The sequence below is a fragment of the Typopeltis vanoorti genome, chromosome 5, assembly GCF_054136105.1.
Source record: "Typopeltis vanoorti isolate ZY-2024b chromosome 5, IOZ_Tvanoo_1.0, whole genome shotgun sequence".
Taxonomy (NCBI): Eukaryota; Metazoa; Arthropoda; class Arachnida; order Uropygi; family Thelyphonidae; genus Typopeltis; species Typopeltis vanoorti.
In genome coordinates this window covers 38,463,674-38,482,400 of record NC_143553.1, presented here as the reverse complement: position 1 = coordinate 38,482,400, position 18,727 = coordinate 38,463,674, and the positions used below count along the sequence as shown (strand labels likewise).

The window sequence follows — 18,727 nt, the reverse complement described above, 5'->3', positions numbered from 1 at the left end:
TTAATAGTTTCTGCACTGGGTTTGGGCTTGTTGAGGGGCTCCCTGATAAATAAGAGAATGAAATATTTCTTGGGAGGAAGTTAGTTCACATACAGAAATCCCCAACCACTCACCACTGAGCCACATGTGGATGTCTGTCCACTCTTTGGCAAGAAATGACTGCACTCGAGGGCAAAATGCACAACTCCAGATGCCAACTGGCACCAAGCTTTAGGCCCTGTAGGCTTAGGGAAGAAGATCTACTGTATCACCATTGACCCCTTGCAGGTAAGCTCAATAGCCAATTGATACTGGCTGGGCAACTCAGGACAACACATCTTGCCAAAGTAGTGTGGGACTACTAGGATCCACCTTTCTGAATGTTCACAGGTAGCAACTGCATGACAAGCATGGTGGTCTGGAAGAGAGGATAATAAAAGTTAGTCTTGTGTTGCACACTGCAATTACTTTTACTAGTCCCACTGTTACACTGGATTGTTTTGCATTTGTAACAAACTTTGTGTCGTGTGCTCTGAAGATGCTGGATATAATACCAGTGAAATATTAGCTTTTAAGTTAATAAATAGTTATTTTCTTAATCATCTGTGTTCATATCAAACCGTGAAATCTATTACAAAAATGTCTTACAAACACATAAGCCTATCCACGCGTATAAATATTCTTCACGGAGATAACATCGTACGTAAGGCACGACAATACACTAAGTGGAAAGTAAAATTGGAGCAGCAACTGAAAAGGTGCCGAGATACCAATTTGATACCAAACTGTATGAAAATTAGGAACAAGTTTCACTCAGCCAAAGCCCAACGTATTTATAAAAGAGCGACTTTAGCACTATTATGAGAACAGGTATCGCTACTCGCCGAGAACTTTCAAAAATAAATTCCTCCATCAGTGTACTACGTGATATATTATCTGACATTTCGAACCCGGAGCTATGGGATATCTTGGATAGAATTTCTGACTCGACAGACAATAAAGAATTCGCTAAAGTTAAAAACCGACACAGAAAAAAATTTGAAATCCTCCAACAATGCAATGCTATGCAGCAGCCACAATTTCATCAAGATGGTGGTGTTGTGAACCTATCATCGACAACCTTATCCAAAGAGGCCACGAGTGCATTAAGTCTTGGACACAATTTTGCCATTACTCCTAAAATTGTGCCTAAAACCAAAATAATGGCTTCCGTTGAACGCGGGATTTACCACTTGCCTCCAGCTATAGCCAATAATATTATGTTGGATGTGGCCAATATCCTTACCCATTCTAAGCCTCCCAAAAATAATATCCCACATAAAGAAATCACTGGTAACGTGCAAGCGAATATCGGCGAGACCAGCTGCAATTGGCCTAATGTGAGAATTCTCACTGTGTTAGATCACAGTGTATTTGTTTCGTGTAACGATAATTGAAAAAATATAATTATTTTCATATTTTCAACAGTGACACTCGTCATAATTCAGCCTTGTATCTATAAGAAATAAACAATTATATGTTATTTTAACAAAATAAAATAAGATTTACAAAAAATAGTTCACCCTCACCACAAACGTGCACCAATAATAAAAGTTTCATATCTCACAGAAATAACGAGCGCAAGCATAGGATACACCGCCCAAACGAGCAGTGCTGGAATCACTGGTAACGCGCAATGAGAAGTGCAAACGAATATCTTTGAGACCATGTGCAATTGGCCTAACGTGATAATTCTAACACTGTGTTAGATTTCAGTGTAATCTAAAGCGTTAATCGAACAATTCCAATATTAACTATTCAATCAATGTCAAAACATAAGCTGCAACCTTTAACATGTTGTATTGCATTTATATAATGTTGTAAGCATTGTTATTATTTATAAGTACAAACAAAATTTAATTTTTTCATTTTTTCTTTGGGGGTGCTGCAGTGTCGCAGTGCTTATGTACGAACTGCCACTGGAATGCAGGTAGTGTAAATAAGTTCAAAGTTCATTATGATAGACATTGCTGATTGAGTGGGTCTCCCATGATGAGTCGATTGGCTACATGAAGGTTACCAAAATATTTGGTAATAAAATTTTTACTTTTCTATTGTAATAAGGCTGTGGGAATGGATGACTTATCACCACATATTTTTAAGTAATTTAAGGTTGGTGATTATGGGAAGCTCTGTAATCAACTAACATTAATACGTTGAGTAGATGAGCTGTTCATAAAAGATGTTGACAGTGTACATGTATTCACATAGGACAATATCTAACACAAGCAAAATTTGTGTTAGATATATATAATGTATAATGGCATACCAAGAATTAAGCAAGTAAATAGAGGTAGGAGTGTGAACAGTGAAATCAACAAGCTGTGTTGGAAAAGAAAATGTTATGGAGGAGATACAAGACAGTTGAGGCAATCAAATCCACAAGGAGTATAAAGTATAGGCTGTGAAGGTGACAAGCATGGTAAAGAAAGAAAAGGTGCATATGAGAAGAGACTGGCTGGTCAAGCCAAGGTAAATTAAAGAAATTCTTCTGTTATATGGCAAGCAAGAGGAATAACTATGGCAGGTTGACCTTGGTGGATAGTCGAGGTAGCAGAGTGACCATTGCAAAGAATATAGTAGAATTATTTAATGAACACTTCATCAGTGTGTAGGATACTAATGTGAATGATGCTGTGTAGCATGTAAAAGGGAGGCAAATATAAGGAGAATTAAATGTGAAAGAATCAGGCATATCAAGTGTGGATTGGGTTAGATGTTATAAGGCTTTGGGAATGGATGGCGTTTGCCACATATTTTTTAAGCAATGTGCACAACCGTTAGCTATGCCATTGACATGGTTATTTAATGTAAGTCTTGCAGTGGATAAGGTCAAGATTGGGAAAAGGCGAAATAGTACCACTCAACAAGCATGGTTCTAGGACAGAAGTTTCCAATTATAGACCTAATCTGTATAACTGCAGGTGTTTGGAGAGATTGGTTAGGAACAGAATACAAGATTGGGTTGATGGACACAGTTCTTTATGATGGTCAGCATGGATCTGTAGAGGTAGGTCTTGTTTTAGCAATTTACTTGCATTTTTGATAAAGTAATGAGTCTGCTAGATAAGGGAGATTCATATACAGGAATTTTCAATGACTTTGCAAAAACTTTTGATAAATTACCACATAAGTTGGTGTACAAGCTGTAAAGGATGAGAACAAATAATATACTGGTTAGATGGATTGGTGATTGGCTCTCTGAATGATACCAGCAAGTTGTGTATGCAGAACAGCATCTCAAAAAAGAGGGTAACCAGTATTTTGAGGCCCCTGCTGTTTAATTTGTTTGTAAATGATATATATCATGTAGACAGACTGGGAACCTCCAGTTGTTTGATGATGCAAAGTTTGGGGAGAATTGTAAGTAGCAATCCATCCATCCATGAGTGGCTTTAACAGTCCCACAGCCTTCCCTTGGATTTCCTATCTGTAATACGAGGATAAGGCGGCTACCCCTATGCGATCAAGTATTCTTGCCTCTAAATTGCATGTATTCTACTGGCTGGTTTGTCTGTTCTGAGGGACGAAAAATCCTCTACCTCCAAGTGAGACTACTAACTCACCTTTAGTTGAAAGAGACCAGATAAAGTTTCCTCATATCATGGACAGGATTCAAACCTAGGTCTTTCTAACCAAAGGGCTTCGTCTATACTGACTATTTATAAGTAGCAATACTGATGTTAATTTCCTTCAGGAAGATACGAATAGACTTTTTGATTTAGACAAAGGAGTGGGGTTATAGTTTTAATAAGTGCAAGGTATTTCATTTTGGAATGTAGAGATACAAAGATGATAGAGAGATAAAGATGTGTACCATATTGATGGTACTGTACTGCAAGAGGTGGATTAGATTCGAGATTTGAGAGTGATGGCTGACAGGCTGCATGCAATATTGTAGTGCTGCTATGATAAGAAGTACTCTAACACATAGGGATAAGGAGGTAGTTGTACCACTGTATAAAGTACTGGTCAGACCACACTTGGACGACTGTGCTTAGATTTGGTCAACTAGTTTTCATTGTGATATGGAAACACTGGAGAAAGTCCAGAGATGAGTGACTAAGAAAATATCAGTAATGTGGAATATTGGCTTTGAAGAGAGGTTCAAGGAATGTGGATTGAAGAGTTTGGTGGATAAGAGGAAAACAGATGATATGTTGAAGATGTTTGTTAGTGAGGAGAATTTTTATTGGATTAATCCAGAGGGGATTATAAAAAGAGCAGAATGCAAGAGGGAAAGAAAACCAGAGGCCTCATCTCCACATCTCTTCACCATGAGAGTGTTGTGTCGTCCTATCTTGCTGTCTGATTCAATTATGATGGTTAATTGAACTTATCCTTGCTTCTTTAAATTCCATTTTTTATTTGTCAGATGTCCGCGCGGTTAGCCTAGTGGCTTTGCACTTCGCAACCATATGCCTGGGGAAGAAGTGTCCTAGGTTCAATTCCCGTCGGAGACGTGAGGAGCTGAAGGATCTTCCTCAGCCATAGCCAAGTTAGCCGGTCTTGGGCGCAGGCAGTAGGGTTTTTTCCGCCAGTTTATCTGGTGTTTTTCATTCCGCAAGCAGGCAAACCGGCCCCGTGAACACACAGGGATACAGCCAAGAATACCTTGAGGCATAGGAGTGACCATTCTATCCTCGTATTTCAGTTACGAAATCCAAGCATGCTTGGAAGGTTGTGGGCCTTAAAGGCCTGTTAAAGCCATTGGGATAGATAGATTTGTCAGATGGTGATTGATACCGATCCGAATATAAGGAAATTTATATTATCCTGCGCAACCCTATATTCAGATTAGTCTATATAATACAGAGGAATCAATCATCAACTAACTTTTGCAATCTCACTTTATACAGGCCAAGGTTAATATTATCATTTAAGGCTTCCGCAAGGTTCGAATAAATTTTATGAGCGGTGCAATTAAGAAAAATCAGGCAAACAACAAACTGAATTCAATAAAATAAATATTTAATACAGGGTTATAGAACATGTACATTTAAGCATAATTTTCTAAGCAAGATAATCTAATTGAACAATATTCAAAATATCTCCGAGACACTAGTAGCCTCTTGGTTTGGTTTAAAGATCCAAGTTAAATTTACAGATCTTATTCTCCAACGCTTAAATACTATTATCACAACTTGTCTCTATTCAATGAGATAATTCAATTCTTTTATACATCAACTTAGTTCAAATACTCATAACAAACATAAAACATTAGGCATTAAACATTCAGCTGTCAATTCTATATTCTTCCGAATAATTGAAAATGGTTCACACAGTTCAATGTTTCAGAATTTTACAGTAATTATTCTTAAGGTAGAATTCTCTAATTCTCTCTATTAGTCAACAAACACTTAATTTAATTACGAGGCAGTTATCATTTCAAGGGGGGAAACACTTTAAAGCTCCATACTTCGGCTATTTTTAGTAGAACACCACAGTTAATGTTAAGATATATCAGGCGGAGCTAACTCTTATTTCTTCACACCGAAATATAAAAAGGACTGCTCTTACCGGGTTACACCTAAAACTGTAGTTAACTATTACTTTGAAGTAACACAATTCAAAAGAAATCTTCACTATAATAACTGAAATATTAAACATAGAGTTTCACAAGCGTTGACGCACTCGTTTTAGGTAATCTACTTATTCCTTATTTTCTTCTATGCATCAAATTCAGCTTTGCACTATTCTTCCTCAAAACAATTGGGATTCATCATAATTTTAGAATTCCGTAGAAATATTCCGAATTGCCTATTAATTCCCAGTCCTTTTTAATCTATTTACGGCATTTCCCAAATCCCCTTACTGTCACCCATTACTTCCTTCTTGCTGTCCTCAATGCTTCTCCTCCTGTCTTTACTTTCGTTTTCCAATTAAAATCATTCATTCTTCCTGCCAAAATCCAGTTCTAGCCAGTTCAGCTTACATCTACTGGCTTCACTCCATATCACAGCCTTTCACATTCTAAACAAGCGCTGACTAAAAACAAACTCTGTTTCTCCTTCAGAAGCCAATCAAATTCATTCAGAAGAATTACATAAAATCAATCTTACATACAGAAATAAAAAAGATACATCACAATTCATATAATATACATTTAAATTTACTTACACACAGTTTCTTATAATAAATTTTATAGAATAAACTAAATAAAAGGAATGACATATTTATATAGTCTTTTCATTATTATTACATATTCTAAGATTAAATAATTAATTAATAACAAACAAAACTCAAAGCATTTATATGAATAATATATTACAAGCAAGAGACTAACAACAAATAATATTTACAAGTCTTGCTTATAACATGGTGGATTATGTTAAACGTGAATGAAGTATTAAAACATACAAAATATCTTCATTCACAATTTAACAAGAGTGTGGTGAAGAGGGAGGTGGAGTAGTGTGGGTGAATGGAATGCATTACTGGAATATGTTGTAAATTGATTGAATCTAACACAATGAGTTCACTGACTCCGTGGAGGGTAATAATAATCATTTCTATTCATTCTTGTGTCTGTGTGTAATTATTATCATTGTTCTCTTAAACATCATAAAATGCTTAGCAATGTAAGAAACAACTATATTTCAAATTTGGTTGAAATCTGTGAAATGATCAGACCTGTAGGCAAAATGATTTTTCCTTCACTTTAATCTGTCAAGGTTAAATTTCTCAGAAGACTATACACCAGAAAGTCAGTCAGGAATGAGGTTAATAATTTGACCCGTAGAAGTGTCTGCCAAGATACCTCTACGGGTCAACCCTTCCTCCTTTAATCTGATATAGACTGGTGACCTTCACCAGTCTATGAAACAAATAGTGTACATCTGATTTAAATTGCAAAGGGGGGGGAGGGGAATGAAGACGATCAATACTATGTGATTACTATATAGACCAATATAATAACATTTTTCATATTTATCAATATTCCATGTAGTTGATTACTAATTCTTGATTGGAGAAGGGTGACGTGCAGTATAGCAGAGAGGCAACTATAAGAATGAAAGGAAAAGTGAGTGGAAACAGTATGAGAGAGCATGCAGAAGGAAGGCTTGATGAGAATGGGAAGGAATTGTGTTTATTGGTTGTGGAGATCAAGGATACTAGTGAAACTATTAAAACACAGAGAGGAAAAGTGAAAGGATAGAAGGTTTTGTCATATACAAATTGCTCTGATAGGTAAAGTAGTATAGAATGAGAGAAAATATAAGCCTTACCAGTAGGAGCTAAACAGAAGAGTAAGAGTGTAAAGATTGAATCTGCTGCCACAGAATGAGAGGACTGAAATGAGAAGAAGGATCACTATTGCAAAGATAGTGCTAGAAGAATAGTGTGCGGTATGTGGATCTATGGAGCAAGCTTGATGGACAAATTGCATTTGAGTGGTTTCCAAGTTAAGTCGTCAGAAAAAATTTTATTCAGAGAGAAAGAGAGGCTGAAAGTGCAAAAGGAAAGGTAATTATTAGTTATTAGAGTGGATGAAAGCCTCTCTCACTCCTCAATTTAGTTCTTGTCCTAACACCCCTCAGGGTAAATGATTAAAAAATCATTGATAAATTGATTTTAAAACATACCAATTCCAGTCTTCTAAAGACGGAGGCAGATCATATGCATGTAATTGCTTTCTCCAAAGTTTAATCTGCATATCCCAAGAGCGACGGCTATATTTCAAGTACTTATTCGGTGTGGAAGGATGATTATCTCGTTGATCTCTATAAAGAAAAACAGCTAAGAATCAGAATTTAAACTAAAACTAATATCATACATTTATTCATATACAGGTATTAATAAGATGCATTGTTCATACAGTCTAAACATGCTCACAGGTCAAAATCTATGCAGTTAGAGTATAGTGCAAGTGAAGATACGACAAATGAACTAGGATTCAAACACATCAAAAACTCATGACACTTTGTCGAAAAACTAGGAGAAATTCCCATCATACCAAAGGACACTCTAGCTGGTGTATATATTGTATCTTTTTTCACAAATGTTCCTGTAGACGAAGTTATGGCACTTGTAGATGATCTGTTCCCTCATGACATCTCCCAACTATTTAGGCATCGTTTCAACTCAAATTATTTCCCATGGAATGGGAATATCTACAAACTATCTGGCCTTGCAAAGGGAAATCCTCTGTTTCCTCCCTGTGCTGACTTATTCATGGAAAACTTCGAAAAAGGTTTCCTGCCATCTACAAATCCCAAATCACCACTTTGGTGGAGATATGCAGATGACATATTAACTCCTTCCATTATAAAATTAAATTCATTTTAGAACTTGAAAATGAAAGAAATTTATCTTTCCTAAATGTTTTAATTTCAAAAAAAGCAGAAGGAAATACCTCTCTCTCTTAGCACATAACATATGCCGACTCATACAGGTTGTTATGTGCATTTTTTCTCCATTCCACCATATATTGCAAAAATTAGGTATTATAGATACGCTGAAAGAAGAAGAAAACAAAAGTCTCCTATTACAGTGTTTCTGCATCTCCTATACTAGGAGATGCAGAAACACTAAGAGAGGAAATGCATTCTCTTCTCCAACTATTGGTGAGCAATGGGTATTCTAAGAAAATGGTACACAGAACACTATTCTTGACTCCATAACAGATCCCTGACATTCACTACAGAGCCTCAGTTTCTACCCCTTATATTGGCAAACTTTCTCTCAGAATCACCAATCTCCAGAAATCTCATGATATAAGAGTGGCTTCCAAGTCCATTGTGACAATATGAGCTATGATGTTAAGCTTAGGACCACACCCCTTCAACAAATATCCTGGAGTTTACAATATTCCACTATGTTCTTGTGGCCTTCCTTACATGGGAGCAAGCATCCTAGAAGTTTGGAAATTAGAAAAAAAAAAGAGCACATTGGAGACTTTAATTTAATAACAACAGATAAAACAGCTCAGGCCTAGCTTTCCACTTCTCCCACACTCACCACAATACTGAATGGGACAAGAACTCCATTCCTTACATAGAAGACAACTTCAGTGCCCACAACATCAAAGAGGCTACGGTGGTTATCCACTCATTAGGCACACTCAACAAAAACCAAGGAATAATTTTATGTGATATTTGGAAGTCACTTACTAAATCTTTCCACAAGTCAGACTGACTTTTCTGACAACTATCATGCATACCTACTGAACAATGACTGACCCATACCAGCTTCCATGCTCTACATGTTTCTGTTATTTTACCTTTGTGTAACAGTTCCTTACGTGTTTGGTTTTAGCGATGTAGTAATTCATGTTTATCATTAAGTTTACCACTTAATGTTTTTTTTTTTTTTTTTAACAGGAGAAGAAGCCACTAGCATATGTGGCGAAATTAGTCAGTTTATCAGTATTATCATGACATTAAACCCAGTGTTGGAATTTGTCACATTCGTTTTTTGGTAAAAAAATCTACATATACTCATCAGGAACAAAGTTGATGGGGAAGAAAAAAGAAAGGTACGTGAACTAAATGAACAAGAAAGAAAGAATGCCAAACTTCTTATGAGAAAAAAATATAGGAACAATAATATAATTTGGAAGTTTCTACGTTTCAAAGAGCATTTCCATTCCAGAAGAGCTAAACCAATCTATTGAAGTGTCCATGTTATGCAAAAGAATACAATCCACAATGCACTTAAGTCAATTCACTATGTCTTCACTTGCTCCATGTATGAATTTATTTTTTAAATTTCGATGACCTAAAATTTAACTGTTGTCTCAAAAACCAGGAATCATCATTATCAAATTCCTGACATGTACCCTCAAGGAGTGTACAGGATATGATCGTACTACATGAAAAACTTACTTCATTACTAACTTCCTATCTATAATTTTCCTCCAAATCAGTCTGTTACCTGTCTCATACGCCAACATTATCAGATCTTATATTTCTATCTTCTAAGGCACATTTTACTGTATCAATCCATCTACATGCTGGTCTTTCTCTGAGTCTTTTTCCTACCAACCTGGAAGAGAACACTTGTTTTGCTAATCTTTCCTCTCCCATTCTGTTTAAGTGACCATACCACCTGAGATTAGCTCTGCTAACACATTTCTCGATGCTAACAATGACAGGTTCTTTCCTAATATCCTCATTTTTAATATGATATTGCCATTGATGTCACCTGTTCAGTCCTTGAATCTTTCTCATGACTCTCATATCTATGGTCTCCAGTTTTTGATCAAGAGTTTTATTACTAACCCAGCTCTCAAATCTACAAGTTAAAATTTGTTTGAATACTATCTTTGTATACAGCTAGTTCAGTGTTTTGACTAATCTCTCTCTCTCTTATTCCACATAAATTTATTTAGTGGACCTCCTACCACACCAGCTTTGTTAATTCTGTTCTCTATTTCCAAATTTAGTTTGCCATCTTCACTAAAAATTGTACCTAATCAGCTGAAATGTTTTACCTATTCTACAGGTCCAACATTCAGGATACGGTTGATGTTTTCAATGTTTCTGCCTATTTTCATTGCCTTTGTCTTGTTATACCTGACCTTCATACCATATCTATTACAACAATTATTCAATTTAGCCTGGGAATCTTGCAGACTTGTAGCAGATTTATTTAGAAGTATAACATCGTCTGCATAAAGAGCTGAGATTAACATCTCCAATTTTGATATCAGGGTTAATATCACTTTCCTTCATAATGTGATCCATACAGATAATGAATTACATGAGGGGGATAATGTACATCCTTGTCTGACACCAGATTTAATATTAAACCATCTTCCTTTACTTCCTTCCATTCTAACTGCTGACTTACAACTCAAATATTCTTGTTGAGAGGCTTATACGCTGGTTAGACATGATAACTAATATTTAAGGAATTGACAGCGTATACTGGAAATATAGATTAAATAAACTTTAATATACACTTTCCGATATTTCGGCGAACGTCACTTTGCCATCTTCTTGGGAACTTACTAAAAAGACACGTGCACACAAGTACTAATAACAGCAAATGAGACTGAAGCTAGGAAGCTAGCGTTTTCCTAAAGTCCTGATGGTGCACCCTGGCGGGCTATATTGGTAGTTCTTGGCCTTTGGGCTGAAGTTCTTCTGATAAAACTTTCCCAAATTTGGGGCAGTTTCATGCATCCAAATTTGTTGAGGTTTGGCATGTTCCTAAGGGCCGAGGCTGATTCCATGAATAGTCTTTCATACTTGAAGTTGCTGCGGTGTATTACTGTGGCTTTCTTCCATCTTATTCTGTGGCGAGTATCCAGAGCGTGGTCTGCAAACCCAGAGTGGCTGTACTGGTGAAATCAGATGTAATCCTTGTGTTCTGAGATTCTGATATTTACTGTCCTGCCTGTTTGGCCAAAGTAGGACAGTTTACAGCTGCAAGGGACCTGGTATACACCAGGTAGGTCTAGGGGAAGTGGTTGGTCTTTGGTGGAGCGGATAAGGGATGCCAGTTTTCTGTGTGGTTTGTAACAAGTGGTCAAGTCATGTTTTTTTAAGATTTTATTGATTTTTTCCGAGGTGCCTCTGATGTAGGGAATAGTGATGGATTTAGAGTAATCTTTTTTGTGAAGGGGAGGGAGGTGGTGGGTTGTGGATAACTGGGTTAAGTATTTTTTGGAGGGGGTAGCCGTTGGCTGAGAAAGTGTCACAGATGTGATTTAGTTCAGTGGTTAGGGCTTGATCATTAGAACAGATTATTTTTGCCCTGTTGAATAATGTTTTAATCACTCCATATTGTTGTGAGGGGGGGGTGGTGGGATTGTTGGTGAATGTATCTGCCTGTATGGGTGGATTTTCTATAAACTGAGAAAACCAAGGTTCCATCAGGTTGGCGGGTGACTAGTGTGTCTAGGAAGGGGAGGTTATTGTTTTCTTCTTTTTCCAGGGTGAATTTGATTCTAGGGTGTTGGTTGTTCAAGTGTGTTAGGAAGGAGAGGAGTGAATCCGGGCCATGTGGCCAAATAGCGAAAACATCATCAACGTAGCGAAGCCATATGGTAGGTTTTTGTGGGGCTGAGTTTAAGGCTTTCTCTTCAAACATCTCCATGAAGAAGTTGGCCAAGGGTGGGGAGAGTGGTGAACCCATGGCTGTCCCCTCTATCTGTTTGTAGAATTTTTCCTGCCAAACGAAATAGCCTGAGTTCATTGTAAACTGAAATAGGGCTGAGCTAATCCAAGCTAAATTTCCTCCCGATATCTCAGCCCTATTTCAGTTTACAATGAACTCAGGCTATTTCGTTTGGCAGGAAAAATTCTACAAACAGATAGAGGGGACAGCCATGGGTTCACCACTCTCCCCACCCTTGGCCAACTTCTTCATGGAGATGTTTGAAGAGAAAGCCTTAAACTCAGCCCCACAAAAACCTACCATATGGCTTCGCTACGTTGATGATGTTTTCGCTATTTGGCCACATGGCCCGGATTCACTCCTCTCCTTCCTAACACACTTGAACAACCAACACCCTAGAATCAAATTCACCCTGGAAAAAGAAGAAAACAATAACCTCCCCTTCCTAGACACACTAGTCACCCGCCAACCTGATGGAACCTTGGTTTTCTCAGTTTATAGAAAATCCACCCATACAGGCAGATACATTCACCAACAATCCCACCCCCCCCCCTCACAACAATATGGAGTGATTAAAACATTATTCAACAGGGCAAAAATAATCTGTTCTAATGATCAAGCCCTAACCACTGAACTAAATCACATCTGTGACACTTTCTCAGCCAACGGCTACCCCCTCCAAAAAATACTTAACCCAGTTATCCACAACCCACCCCCCCCTCCCCTTCACAAAAAAGATTACTCTAAATCCATCACTATTCCCTACATCAGAGGCACCTCGGAAAAAATCAATAAAATCTTAAAAAAACATGACTTGACCACTTGTTACAAACCACACAGAAAACTGGCATCCCTTATCCGCTCCACCAAAGACCAACCACTTCCCCTAGACCTACCTGGTGTATACCAGGTCTCTTGCAGCTGTAAACTGTCCTACTTTGGCCAAACAGGCAGGACAGTAAATATCAGAATCTCAGAACACAAGGATTACATCTGATTTCACCAGTACAGCCACTCTGGGTTTGCAGACCACGCTCTGGATACTCGCCACAGAATAAGATGGAAGAAAGCCACAGTAATACACCGCAGCAAGTTCAAGTATGAAAGACTATTCATGGAATCAGCCTCGGCCCTTAGGAACATGCCAAACCTCAACAAATTTGGATGCATGAAACTGCCCCAAATTTGGGAAACTTTTATCAGAAGAACTTCAGCCCAAAGGCCAAGAACTACCAATATAGCCCGCCAGGGTGCACCATCAGGACTTTAGGAAAACGCTAGCTTCCTAGCTTCAGTCTCATTTGCTGTTATTAGTACTTGTGTGCACGTGTCTTTTTAGTAAGTTCCCAAGAAGATGGCAACGTGACGTTCGCCGAAATATCGGAAAGTGTATATTAAAGTTTATTTAATCTATATTTCCAGTATACGCTGTCAATTCCTTAAATATTAGTTATTACAACTCAAATAAAGACTAAGTATTGCTTGATATTGTAATAATATCTCTTTTAATTATTATTATTCATCATATTCTGATATTATTATTTATTTAGTCATTTATTATTAAAGCTTTCGAACTGCGCCTTTATGTTCTTTTCCTTAACAGTCATAACACACTTTGTAGTTGTTGTCTGAGCTAGTTCAATCACTCTTAATCCTCTATGGCTATAATTTGACCCCCCCCCCCTCTCAAGGCCGTAAATATGCTATTTTTCATGTGTACGTAGTCGATATTTTAGGAAGTGCTTCGGGTTGGAACAAATTCCCATGTCTCCTTGCTGACTTTCTCTTGCAGTGATCTTTAAAATTTAATTTGTTTTTTCGACTGCGCCATTAAAGATCAAGTAGAGGAATTGTATGTCTTTCCCATACATGCAAGAGAAACATCCAGCTCAACACGGAAATATCGCTAAAATTTAATTCTAAGTCAAGCAATGCTTTAAAACTTAATATCAGTCAGTCACGGCTATTCTATCTTCAGGATGCACAGGTTCTATGTTTTATGAGACAGTGCATTGGTAAGGCAGAATCAGGCAAGCTATTAACAAACAAAACTGTTTATTCATTCGAAGTCAAGGTAATTACAAAGATTACAACTACAAATATCAAAATATATGTCTCTGATTAACTCAGCTAAATAATAATGGAGAGAAAGTAAAGCACGTGTCTGGTTCTCCACTCGATTAGATTAGCAATTCTCGCCTAAGCTCTATGACATATATATGCTCATGGCAATCAGACACGTGATTTTTAGGTAGACATATACACACTCTAAAGTAACTTAACCAAGGCTAAAGAGAGAATTAGGCATATGTTGAAAAACCTTTAATTTTCTTGACCAAAAAGCTCTGGACAGACTTTATTGGGATTATATTGATCAAGTGCATATAATAAACAACTAAGTTATACCACCTAAGTCTGTTGGCATCTTCAGGGTACATAACTGATGTACGGCACTAAAAAGTAAAAAACTGTTACAAATTATAATCAACCGATTCCAATTATATTAAACAAAGAACAGAGCACGTACAATACATTCATAGAGCATGGATGATATCACTTGTTATTTAGGAACGTTCTATAGTTGGCACTATAATTCAGTTCTGGCGAGTTGAATGATCTGATAAGGGGTCTTCCAGATCACGGGAAAGATTAGTCCTTGGTTCCTGTTCCTCTCCTAACCAATATGCATCACATCAAGATATACCACCAAGGACAAAAAACAACACACTCTTCAAATAAAAAGAGAACTTACATATTTGAAAAATAGCAGGTTTTGTGTACAGCGGGCAACTGTTGTGGCCTCCTTTAAAATTCGGGAGCGGAAGTCCTCCTCCATGTAAGGAATTGTGCTTCTATCCCACTCTATGGTATGGTTCGTTCTTGAGAAATGAAACGCTAACCCCGATTTTTCTTCTCTGTTATTATTGACATCACCTATGTGTTCTTTTTGCCTAATTTCAAGGCTCCTTGAAGTTTGGCCGATGTAATTCAAGCTGCATGAGCATGGTATGTTATAAACTCCAGCATATTTGGAGAAAGGATGGCTATCTTTTGGAGATCTTAAGAATTGTCTAATCGTTTCTGTGGGTTTGGGCCACTCTTATTTTATGTGGTCTAAGGAGTCTAGCAATCTTATTGGAAACTGTCCCTAAGTATGGAATGACGATGGTAGAAATATAACGTACATCATCTTGTTGTCTTTGTCGGGGTTCAGAGAAAAGTATCTTGTGGACGAGTCTTCGAGGAAATCCATTCATGGTAAGGTTGTAGGATATCAGGGATAGTTCTTGCTGGAGGTCTTGTTGATCTGTTGTAAGGAGAGAGGCATGGTTCTTCAACATGTGTACACTACTAAGTTTCTGAGAAATGTGGTGTGAGGAAGTGAAATGTAAATAACGTCCTGTATTGGTAGGGTTGCGGTAAACTGAGAGGTTGATACCACCATTCGGAAGCTTCTTAATTAAAGTGTCCAGAAATGATAATTGGTTATCTTCTTCAAGTTCTAGAAACAGGAACCAAGGACTAATCTTGCCCGTGATCTGGAAGACCCTTATCAGATCCTTCAACTCGCCAGAACTGAATTATAGTGCCAACTATAGAACGTTCCTAAATAACAACAAGTGAATGTATTGTAGGCGCTCTGTTCTTTGTTTAATATAATTGGAATCGATTGATTATAGTTTGTAACAGTTTTTTACTTTTTAGTGCCGTACATCAGTTATGTACCCTGAAGATGCCAACAGACTTAGTTGGTGAAACTAGTTGGTATAACTTAATTGTTTATTATATGCACTTGATCAATATAATCCCAATAAAAGTCTTTCCAGAAATAGGCATACTTAAACTTTACAATCAATTTCCCTTTCATCACATAACATTAGGAAATTTCTCTGAACTCTGTATACAATTAGTTCACAATTAATTAGAAGTGTGGCTTTCTGACTTCACAAAAATGTTCTTTACACTAACTAACTATGGGATCGGCATTCTTAGCCTTAATTTTCATAATCTAGGAAAGTTCTACAAAATTCTTACTTGTAACCTTGCCAGCTAGTTCAGTACACTAGATCCTAGAGAGCACAATCACGTTCCTCTTCCTTCTAGTAAAAACCCCATTTGGGTACTAGTTCAGGGTAACGATGATACAGCATACTCGGAGATCGGCAAGAAACGTCTCGGCAGAACTTTTGGAATAGTCATCACTGCTGTTATGAACCTTCTATCATCGTTGGACTTCTGCTGGTGGGACGTGACTCCCCCCCCCCGTCCTTGGAACGGCTGGACACAGGAACCTCTTCGAAGCAAGACCGGAAATGAGAGCCAGGAACAGAGCGATTTAGCTTTTTGATTTCTCCCTTTTACTCTACTCTCCTGACCTTGGAACCCAGGTCTATATGTCTAGAATAAACTGTCTGGATTTTCTTGGAGGGATTTTCTCTGCCACCCCGCTGTCGCTGAGTTCTGGCGAGAAAACCAGGAACCTGTTGATCTTCGCGATTTTCGTTAGCCCCAGGTCTATATATCTAATCCAGTCTGAGCTATTTCTTTGTTTGTCCAATTTCAGTGGGTCTTAAATATTTTAACAATTTAATCTAATATTTTACCAGATTCGATACAGCAAAAAAATTGAGGCAAACGTTAATTCAAATACAAGTATTTTGTATAATTTGTTATTTCCAAGTAAAATCAGTATAGAAAAATATTGTTCTAATTTTCTTCATACAAGATTTTACAATATAAAACCCCACTGACATCGTAGAACTGTAGCATTACCATGATTTCTCAACTATTTGGCGAAAAGTGAAAATCTGATCCTGAAAGCCTCTTATCTGGCTTGATTCCAGTTTGTTCTTCACCAAGCTTCTCTACCACAATCCTTCGCACTGTTTCTCAAGTATATTTGCATAAATCTTACCAAAAATGCTTAGTAGGGAAATACCTCTGTAACTCTCATTCAGTTCTATTTCCATCTTTATATATGGGTACTACTCCAATCATCTGGAATTTGTCCCTCTGTCCAGTGCTTCTGAAGTATGCAGTGCAGCCACTTAAGACTTATACCTCCATACTTGAGCATTTCTAGTCGAATATCATCTACTCCTGCTGCCTTTCCACATTTTAAGCTTTTGATGGATTTCTCTACTTCAAGTATGGAAAGGCATTCCTGATTGCATGCTGGTTGAGCGTTTTTTTTTACCACAGTCACTGATTGTTTCATTTAGCAATTTCTCGAAGTAATTACTCCATACATCAAGGTTATCTCTTTCTCCAGTTTTCATGTCACCTTTATCATCTCTAATTCCTTTTGAAGCACTCTTTCCTCTATTTCTAAGCTTCTTCTTCAACAGCTTTCAAAATTCTTGCCACCTTCTTGATATTTCTTTTCTATGTTTTTACCAAAGTCTTCCCATGACTTTTGTTTAGCTAGTTTTAAAATATTTAGCGTTCTTAAATTTGCCTCTGTATTTTCTAAGAGCCCAAGCTGACTTATATGCCAGGAAATTTTGATATGCTTTTGTCTTTTCCTTCACTGCCTGTTTAACTTCCTGTGTCCACCATGGAGTTCTGATTTTTCTAACCTTGCAAACAACCTCACCATATGCCTCTCTGGATGAATCAATCAATGTTTTCTTCAGGGGTTTCCACAGAATCTCCAAGGTTTGATTCCTGTTCTCAAACTCTTTCTTTTTTTCTTGAATAATGTTTGTGTCTACAGTTCACATCTGAGAGCTGTTCAACTTTTATTCACTTTAAAACTTTCTTACATGTTTTTCTTTTCAATATGAAATTCAATTTTATCTTGCTCAAGACTAAATGGTGATCACTTCCAATTTCAAATCCTCTGTACACTCTAGTGTTCTGCACCATTGAGAAAACATCACTATCAACAATAACAGTCAATGAGACTTTTCTTATTCCTAGCCTCTTCTCTCCATGTGAATTTGTGCACATTTTTATGTTGGAACACAGTGTTAGTACTAACCAGCTCAGATCGTTACCTACATCGATAAGATTTCTCTCCAACTTTCCACGAAGCCAATATAGATTAATTATATTAGAGGCAGGTCTGCAGGTACCCCTTGTCAGATCCATCCAATGTCCCCGCTGGAACTTCCAGGAAAGCCGACTGGGATACATTTGCCACCTATCTTGACAAATATGTCCATTGGATCCCTCCAACATGCAATAATTACAAGAGATTCATGGGAGCTATTTTAGCTGTAGGTAAGAAGACCATACCAAGAGGCTTCCGGAAGGAGTATATCCCTGGATGGAACGATGACAGTAATAACCTGTACCAAGAATACCTAGAGTACGGCGATCCTGACATTGCAGAGGAACTCATTAATAGCCTTGATACCACCTGACAGAAGAAACGAATTGAGACAGTAGAAAGACTCGATTTTCGGCACTCCAGTAGAAAAGCATGGAGCCTTCTAAGAAAAGTAGGTAGTGGCACTCTGACTGTCTGTGAACAATCAGCTATTTCTCCTAACCAATATGCATCACATCAAGATATACCACCAAGGACAAAAAACACACTCTTCAAATAAAAAGAGAACTTACATATTTGAAAAATAGCAGACCATCAGACCCTTTATATTCGTGACCTTTGACTCTTGAAGATATTAACACTGCTCTA

The 18,727-nt window shown here is 37.4% G+C and overlaps 1 protein-coding gene across 3 annotated transcripts in view; it reads right to left on the bottom strand.

Moving 5' to 3' along the window:
• Positions 1-18,727, bottom strand: part of LOC150106326 (histone RNA hairpin-binding protein-like) — a 158,722-nt gene that overhangs the window by 22,505 nt on the left and 117,490 nt on the right. For all 3 annotated transcript variants that reach the window (XM_090392367.1, XM_090392366.1, XM_090392365.1), the window contains one exon: positions 7,605-7,742. In XM_090392367.1, coding sequence (XP_090248493.1) covers positions 7,605-7,742 — 138 coding nt within the window. The remainder of the gene's footprint in view (positions 1-7,604; positions 7,743-18,727) is intronic.